This window comes from Henckelia pumila, chromosome 3, assembly GCF_033568475.1.
Source record: "Henckelia pumila isolate YLH828 chromosome 3, ASM3356847v2, whole genome shotgun sequence".
NCBI classification, from domain to species: Eukaryota; Viridiplantae; Streptophyta; class Magnoliopsida; order Lamiales; family Gesneriaceae; genus Henckelia; species Henckelia pumila.
In genome coordinates, this window is record NC_133122.1 from 192,309,047 (window position 1) to 192,317,978 (window position 8,932).

Consider the following 8,932-nt stretch of genomic DNA (forward strand, 5'->3'; position numbering starts at 1 on the left):
GCTTTCAAAGAGAATGGAGACGAGTGAGTGAAGAATTACGTGAGCCACTGACTTTGTCACTTGCTTTGTCGAGAACGAGCAATACTGTCATTGATTCACCCCATGTTTTGTACTTCCATTTCTTCAACTAATTACTTAGAAGAAGCCGGGATATTTATGTTACATCGAGATAAATATTCTTCTTTTATTTTTATTCAAGATGTTCGTGCTAATATGTCACTGGAAAACAAAAGTGACCCGTCACTATTTTTTTTTCTTTTTTAGTTTTTAAGTTTTTAATATGATGTGATCACATGAACATTTTGGTTTCTGTCGATGCAATGTATAATGTCCTGGATAAACCTTCTATTTTAATAAAAATATTCTGAAAATTTTTATGCTAAAAACAGTCATTTATTTGTTTTTATTAATTTTTTTAAAAAAAAATAGTGAATATTAAAAGAAACCCACCCAAAAATACATGTTGGCAATAAGGATGTTTAAATTTCGGATAAAATCGAAAAAATCGTAAATTCAAACTGAAAAAATCAAACACCGAATCAAACCGGAAACCATATTTTATAAATCGGATATAAATCTTAAAATCGAAATTGGTTCGTTTTTAAATTATATATGTCAAAACCATACCGACCGAAAAAACCGAAATTTCATTAAATTAATAATTTTATTTATACTTGTATTTATATTATATATGTTATGTCTTATGAGATGATATTTAGTGAATGAATAATCATTTTCAATAATTCTTAGTTGATTGTCGTTTATGTAATTTATTTTTGTTTTATAATTCATAGTTGATTAATTGATGGTTATTTAATGTAATTTTTAGTTGTTTTTTGTTTATGTAATTCATTTAAACTTTATTTTTAAAAGTTTTATCAAAAAATCATTTAGAAAGATAATATATTATATTTTACAATATATGTATATATTAATTTTAATAATGGTATCAAAACCGATATAAGTGACTGAAAGAATCGAACAGTTTTGGCAGAAAATTGAACCAATCGAAGAAAAATAGTTCGAATATCGATAATTTATTTCTAAAAATAAAACCGAAATAAACAAAATTAAAAACCAAAAACGGAATCGAACCGGCCGATGAACACCTCTACATTTTATTGTGTTATGTATTATTGATCAAACCGACCAAATCGAACCATATAAACCGGTCCATTATAGTACAAAGCCGAACCAGACCGAAGTAAAACGATTTGACTTCGAATTACATTTTTCATAAATCGAAAAACCGAATCCAATTTGGACAAATTAAAACCATACAAGCGAACAACCTATGAACACCCCTTGTTGGTAATGAGATGAGACGGATTTTCGACCCCACTTACAGCAGGGCTGGCAAATTTCACATAAAATCTCGACCCGTCCCGAATTTTTTCCGTCCCAAACTTTTCTCGACCCGATCAATTTCGGAATCGGGATCAGGATAAGCAACTCTTTTCGACGGGATTCCCGACCCGACCCGAATATAAAAACAATATTTTTTAATAATATTTTTTAATTAAAAAAATATTTTTTTTTATAATTTTATGTTTTAATATTAATGTTTTATAATTATCTACCATATATTTTTTTTATATTTATCTTTTTTAATATTAACATTGAGTTATAAATTTTTATTTTGCTTTTTTTATTATTATGAATAATTATATGTTTTTTTGTATTAATCAAATAATTCTTTTAGTTTATTTGTAATGTACTAAGAAAATGTTTTAGTTTTTTAATGGTTATATACAAAGAAATTTTAATTTATTTGTAATGTATTAAGAAATTGTTTGATTTTCTTGGTAAATTTTTTTTTAAAAAATATTTTCATAGAAACTTTTTTTTTAAAATATTATTCGGGATTACCCTCTCCCAACCCGACGGGATCCCGAATGTTCGGGATCCCGAACATTCGGGTCCCGATACTTTTCGGGTGCGGGATCGGAAGAAAAAATATATATCAATTCCTATCAGAACGAAAATCGGGTAAGGGGTTACGGGACGGTTCCGACCCGATTCCACGTCTAATTTACACAGATTCTCTCCAAAATAGCACCAACCGGTTCTTCTTGTGAATTGTGGGTCTTACTTTTACCTTCCTCCTCCGCAGTCATCATGATGAGCCTCCAGTTCAACTACCACGCCCACCCACCCACCAACCCCCATTCATTTTCTACTATATTTCTATTTATTTATTCCATATTTAACCAAGATTCAAGCATACCACAGGTTTAATGGCCGCAGCGTCGTCTTTCTGTAGCCAGGCCTCTTCATCAAGCATTGTTTTCACAGACAAACTTCATTTGGATTCTCAGACCTCCAAATCTCTCTCTTTTTCTTCTCAATTTCAGAGTTTGTCTTTCAGGTAAGCTCCTTTTTCTTTTGGTTGTTTTCTCCATGTGTTTGTTTGGTTTTTCTTTGTGGGCTTTTTCTGTTCTTTTTGCGGAAGTTTTTCTTTTTTATTGATTTTGTAATATCGTGGAAAAAATTTCATCTTTTTATTTTCCGTTACAGTTCATCAAGTTTTCTAGGATTTTGAATTGTTAGGCACAGCTTGGTTCATGGATTGGACGATGATGGACACTAATTTTTGAAAGAATTTGTGCAAAGCATTGGATAAAGCAAGAATGATTAATAAATTTGCTATCTTTAGCACCAAACGGTGCCTTAATTGATTATCATGGGCTAGTTAATGCGTTGGTTGAATGCTAACTCTAGGATAGTATTATGATCGGATTTTGGAATGACGCTCGGCGGTTATCTCATCTCATTTGTTTTGTCGTGATGAAATTTGATGGATAGATGCTTGCTAAGGATCCAGACTATGCTGCACCTCCAGTTGCTGAACAGCCTTTGATGAACATGGGGCCCACATATTTTCATGTAGGGCCCACCTCTCACCCACAAGCTCTTGGGCTCATAGTGAATTCTTGATGCTACTCTTTACTTCGCGTACAAAAAGTTCAGAAGTATAGTTTGTACGCAAGGAAATTTGCAGGATAAATCCGATTCCGCGTTGATGTGTTGACTAATTTGGAAGTAAAATCATTATTCAAGAGTCTGACTGGAAAGTAAAAATATCCTCCAGTTTGGTTATTGTTAAATTTCCTGTGCCATCGCATGAACCCGGTGGTGGTTGTCAAAATCTTGGTCTTGAAATACCACCAACTTGAGAAATACTTGATTTGTTGTCACTTGTCAGTCATTTACTGGTTTTTACTCTGGTTATTTATTAACTTAATCTCTATTTTTGGGTAGATCACTTCGAACTACAGAAGATTTACGATTGCATAAGATTAGTGCAGTTGTGAGATCAGATATCGATTCAGGCACAATGAAGGTTGATATCTCTTTAAGCCCAAGAGTAAATTCTGTGAAACCTTCTAAGACGGTGGCTATTACAGACCAGGCAACTGCACTCGCACAAGCAGGTGTGCCTGTTATTCGATTAGCAGCAGGTGAACCTGACTTTGATACTCCAGCAGTTATAGCTGAGGTGATTCCTTTGGATGCTTGACAGAGAATCTTTTCTTCCTCTGGCTTGAAATTATAGCTATGTTGGTTTTTGTTATAACAAGCATTGTCACATGTTTTACTGTCTGTTATCTTCCTGCAAATTTAGGCTGGAATTAAAGCAATTCGTGAAGGGTACACTAGGTATACCCCTAATGCAGGAACCATGGAGCTAAGAACAGCCATTTGTCACAAGTTAAAAGGTATCTCTTTGGTACTTACCGCTTCATTTATGATTTTATTTGTTATCAGATGAAATAATTTCTTCCACGACAGAGGAGAATGGGATATCCTACACACCCGATCAGGTTTTGGTGAGTAATGGAGCAAAACAGAGCATTCTTCAGGCAGTTCTTGCAGTCTGTTCCCCTGGAGATGAGGTATATCTTAGCTGTCTAAGCAGTTGGTTATTTTTCCCTGTACTTCTAGCAATTGCATCTGGCACAGTAACGGCTAGGAGGTGAATATGTTTCTTACTTTGGAATAAAAACTGCCTGCTTACAGATTGTGGTTGAAGATTTGTTCTAGACTTCTAGTATTTAATAGTATCATATCAAATACCGGTTATCAGTTTTTTTCTTCCCTGAATTATGATCCATTACAAAATATTTCCATTAATTTTTCTTAGATGTGAACTGCTTTAACTTCAAAAAGAATGTTTTCTCTTTCTTTTTGCATCAAGAATGGTGTCTAAAGTTTGCTTGCACTGCTCTAATCCTTTCAAGAGTTTCTTTTCTTTTTTTAGTTCACACTCAAGAAACATAAGATAGAAGTCTTAAGTCCTTCTGTGTGGGTAAATGGTGTTGACATTGGTAATAGATCTTAATGGGATAGGTAGGGCACTGAATCTATGGCTCTGCATTTATGTTGAATTTTGGCCATGTCAACTAGGACACATTAAAAAAACTCTCAAGTTCTTATACACCTATCGGCAACAACCCCAAGCATTCAAGAATCACAAACGTTCATACAGTTCTTTATATCTAATATGAACAAAAACTCATGAAGGCACGGTTTCGGATAGCTATGAGTTAAACCACGAAATAAGAGAGCCAAATTCTTTAATAGAGAACGAAATACAATTTGTTACTAGAAATACGGTGGCATGAAGGCAAACTTTCTTAATAATTATCTTATTTGGGGATACAACCTCAACTCCTTATATATAGGATATACATGGTAGCGAATCTTTCCTAAAACTAAGTCACAATTGAATTATAATTAAGATATGTTGGCTCTTAATAATATCAAACTCTGATTTTAAAATATGTTATCTAGTTTCTAAGAAAACTTTTAGCCCACGGTTTCAAGGGCTGTTGCATCAGGGTCTGGATGGCATCCTTGTGATTTTATTTCTTTGTTATTTGGGGTACCTGGTTTGGTTGTTTAGGACTGGGAGAAGAGCATATAGCATTGGAGTTTGCATTTGAGAAATTAAGAGAATTGAATATGGGAAATACACGTACACAAAGATAGGTTTCATTCATTTGGATGCCGGATGAAGCCATATTTCATGGATATAAATTTTGATGTTTGTCAATTAACGTGGGATATCCTGCCTTGAAGTCTTAAATGCTCATAATTTTCAAATTAGGCGGGCCTCTAACAAGCATTACCTATGCAGGTATTGATTCCAGCTCCATTTTGGGTAAGCTATCCAGAAATGGCAAGGTTGGCAGACGCGACCCCTGTGATTCTTCCTACATCCTTATCTGCCAATTTTCTTTTAGATCCAAAGCTTCTCGAATCTAAACTGAGTGAGAAGTCAAGGTTGTTGATTATTTGCTCTCCTTCGAATCCAACGGGATCTGTTTACCCCCGTCAATTACTTGAAGAGATTGCAAAGATTGTAGCCAAGCACCCAAGACTTCTGGTGGGTTTTCATATCTTACCATTTTAATAAGCAGTTACTAGCATTCAAGTTTTATTAAACCCGCTTTGTTAGGCAGTTTTGACTTGTTTGTTGTTTCTATTTTCCGCCAGGTGCTGTCTGATGAAATTTACGAACACATTATATATGCCCCAGCAACTCACGCGAGTTTTGCGTCTTTGCCAGGCATGTGGGATAGAACTTTGACAGTAAATGGTTTTTCAAAGGTAAATAATCCCAACTAGTTTTCTGAAAGGCCCTGCCCTGTGCTTTATTCGGTCATCAATAATACTGCAATCACAGTCAATACATCTTTAGAAAGCTCTGATTAAATTTTTATGTCAATCGCAGGCTTTTGCCATGACAGGTTGGAGACTCGGGTATCTTGCTGGTCCCAAACACTTCGTTGCTGCCTGTAACAAGATTCAAAGCCAGGTAGTTTATTTTAGATCCGAAGTTTGATGTGTACACATCTGTTAACACTTAACATGCTCTATGACTTTTCCATGAGCTTAGTATTTCATCTTTTCCATTAAATTATTGTTAGGATTGAATCTTTGTGGAACAAACTCCATGATTTGCAATATTATTCCAATGTGCACAAATGCGTTCATAAGAAATTTTGATTTTCACTTGCTTGAGTATTAAGGATGTGTCTCAACTATAAATTTTCTCCTTGACACTTCTTCCAATCGTATGTCTTAGAATGCACTCTATTTACATTGCACATGGGATTGTTAATTCAAATGTTGGTCAAATTGACTTTTAATACTTTGTGTTAGGAACTAATGTTTGAGGATACTCGAATGGATATAATTTATAATTATCTTGGGTAAATGCTTGATTCATCTGTTATGTTCCCAAGTTGTGGATCGTGTTATGGGGCAGTTAATGGTTTTACGGCAGACTTGAAATCTGACACATAGACAGACAGAAAACATAATATCTGGTTTGCTGACATTTCCTCCTGGTCTGCTGGCATAATGATCATCAACTTAAAATTCCTTATCCATCTTTATCCAGGTTAATTGAGGAACTCACAGGAGTTGCAGCCATAGAAAAATTTTTCATGCCAAATTTTTTGATTAATTCTTTAGTGTATTTGACCTAGTTGATGAATATCCCATTTTCGAGCTGCTTGACTTGTAGTCCAAGAAAGAATGTTAGTTCCCCGTCATGCTCATTTCAAACCGATCATGCATCGGCTTAGAAGATTTTTCACACAGCTTGGGTTAGTTGATCCAATAATTATGTCATCAACATATATTTGAACTAATAGGTTATGAATTCCTTTGATAAATTTGAACAAGCTCATATCAACAATGCCAATAGTAAAATTTAATCAAGTGAGAACTTTGAAAGAGTTACATACCAAGCTCTGGGAACTTACTTCAATCCATACAGAACTTTATCAAATTTAAAAACATAATTAGGAAATACATGATTGATAAAACCTGGAGGTGTTCTACGAAGACTTCTTTCATGCAGTAATGCGTTCAGGACTTTTGGCGTTCATTTAATAGTCTTTGAAGTCCTTGAATGCAGCATAGGCTAGAAAAATTCTGATTGCTTCCAATCTAACCACTGGAGCAAATGTTTCATCAAAGTCTATCTTTTCTTCTTGTGTATGCTATTGTGTCACTAACCTTGCTTTATTCATTATCATTGTTCCTTCCTCATTCGGCTTGTTTCTAAAACCCAACTGATGCCTATAACAGTTCTATCTTCTGGTCTGGGGACTAGATGTCAGACTTGGTTTCTTTCAAACTGGTTTAATTCTTCTTGCATTGCCTCAATCCACTTGCTATCTGCAAGAGCTTCATCTATCTTCTTTGGTTCCAGCTGAGATATGAAAGCAGCGTGTAGAAATTCACCTATCATTTGTCCTCTAGTTCTGAGTGGTGCTGCAGGATTTCCTATTACCAGATCAGGTGGATCGATTCAATCTTCCAATGTGTAAGATAGTATTACAATAATAATCTTTTAACCAAAAATAAGAGATTTGCCATATTTGATTTGAATATCCCATGAGTAAATCTTTTGCTTGTTATCTACTTTGATTTGGTTGTTTCCAGGTTTACGTACTTGGTTTTGGGCCAAGGAGCCCATGACATTTTGTAACCTCTAACATTTAGTCAACTAGTTTGTTAGGTAGTCAACCAAAGTCCCACATTGGAAAATGTGTTGTCTCGTCCATGAGAAGTACTAGATCAATTCTTTCTGGTTAGCGTGTTTCATATTTTTTTGTACGTGTGCTCTGCCAGTTTGCAGACATCAAGTTTATATTTGTTGTTTCTTCCTATGCAATCGAGTTTAATTTAGTTTCATGCTACAGTCTACTTCAGGTGCCAGCAGTATATCACAAAAAGCAGCGGTTGCTGCTTTAGGATTGGGCTATGCAGGTGGAGAAGCAGTCGCAACTATGGCTAAAGCATTCCGAGAGAGGAGAGACTTTCTAGTCCAGAGCTTTCGAGCAATGGAGGGTGTGAAAATTTCGGAACCTCAGGTAAAAGCTCCACTTTTTTTAAAAAAAATAAAAGGTAAAAGCTCCACTTGTATGACTGAAGTATATTGCTTTGCATACTTGTGGTCATTTGCTAGCAAATCTTTGTCCTATGAGCTGACGTTGGTTTTAATTTCTTTGAATTGGTGTCTTCTTGTAGGGTGCATTCTATCTTTTCCTTGATTTCAGTTTTTACTATGGCTCGACGGTTGATAACTTTGGCGCAATCACTGGTTCTGAGTCCCTATGTCGATACATACTCGACAAGGCTCAAGTAAGATTCCATTGCATTTTAAGTGGAAAGGGGACTTTAAGATACTCACCTGAAGCACGCAAAAACTGCTACATAATCTGACTTTTTATTTACTTTCGTCTTATAGGTCGCTCTTGTGCCGGGTGATGCTTTCGGAGATGACAGCTGCATACGCATCTCCTATGCAGAATCCCTTACGACTTTGCAGGCAGCCGTCGAGAGGATCAAGGGCGCTCTCCTCTCCCTTAAGCCTGATGCTGTCCCCGCTTAATCTGGTTTGCAAAATTTACAGTATACAGATGGTGAGACGCAGAATGTTTCGAGGTTGCTTTAATAATTTAGTTGGCAAATGCCGCCGGACTTTGGTTTGTGGTGTCGGGAATAAATTTTTGCATGCATTTCATTGAACTATTGCATTGGAAAATGCTTATTTCGATGCTTAATTATCCCTTTTGAAGATTTATGTAACATCAGATGTATTTTACACGATGGAAAATGAAATATTTAGGAAATGAATTTGTTTTTAACAAGCACTATGGTCTATGTGCATGATTTAATTTGTTCATTGTACTCAGGGGTGTAAAGTGAGTAGAATGGATTAATGACCTTTGTGAATACATTTTATGCTATTGGTTTATTTTTTTTACTATCATCCCAAACCCATGGCTACTTTTTCTTGAGCTCCAAGTGCTTAAGATTTGTCCCACTTTAAAAAAATAATAAGAATCTCAAGATCAAGTGTCATTAAATTGAACTAGACATGGCATACATGAATCCAAGTTCGAATGCA

General features: G+C 35.2%; 1 protein-coding gene across 3 annotated transcripts; it reads left to right on the plus strand.

The window, feature by feature from the left end:
- Positions 1-2,090: 2,090 nt before the first annotated feature.
- LOC140886976 (bifunctional aspartate aminotransferase and glutamate/aspartate-prephenate aminotransferase) lies at positions 2,091-8,704 on the plus strand. Of its 3 annotated transcripts, XM_073293946.1 has the most exons (11): positions 2,228-2,368; positions 2,806-2,886; positions 3,262-3,499; positions 3,626-3,719; positions 3,793-3,896; positions 5,141-5,389; positions 5,500-5,613; positions 5,738-5,821; positions 7,722-7,892; positions 8,050-8,163; positions 8,270-8,704. In XM_073293946.1, the coding sequence occupies exons 3-11, from the start codon at positions 3,338-3,340 to the stop codon at positions 8,411-8,413; spliced, it is 1,236 nt and encodes a 411-aa protein (XP_073150047.1). In that variant the 5' UTR covers positions 2,228-2,368; positions 2,806-2,886; positions 3,262-3,337; the 3' UTR covers positions 8,414-8,704. The 3 variants fall into 3 exon arrangements, with proteins under 3 accessions (XP_073150046.1, XP_073150047.1, XP_073150048.1); XM_073293945.1 differs by lacking the exon at positions 2,806-2,886 and having other exon boundaries at positions 2,091-2,368; positions 8,270-8,703; XM_073293947.1 differs by lacking the exons at positions 2,228-2,368; positions 2,806-2,886 and adding an exon at positions 2,904-3,074.
- The last annotated feature ends 228 nt before the right edge of the window (positions 8,705-8,932 follow it).

Bases quoted from the DNA above. Each gene is read 5' to 3' on its own strand.
- LOC140886976 (XM_073293945.1), top strand. From the start codon at position 2,238: ATGGCCGCAGCGTCGTCTTTCTGTAGCCAGGCCTCTTCATCAAGCATT. The intron at 5,614-5,737 runs GTAAATAATCCC...TGTCAATCGCAG, and splicing joins CAGTAAATGGTTTTTCAAAG to GCTTTTGCCATGACAGGTTG. The intron at 7,893-8,049 runs GTAAAAGCTCCA...GTCTTCTTGTAG, and splicing joins TGAAAATTTCGGAACCTCAG to GGTGCATTCTATCTTTTCCT.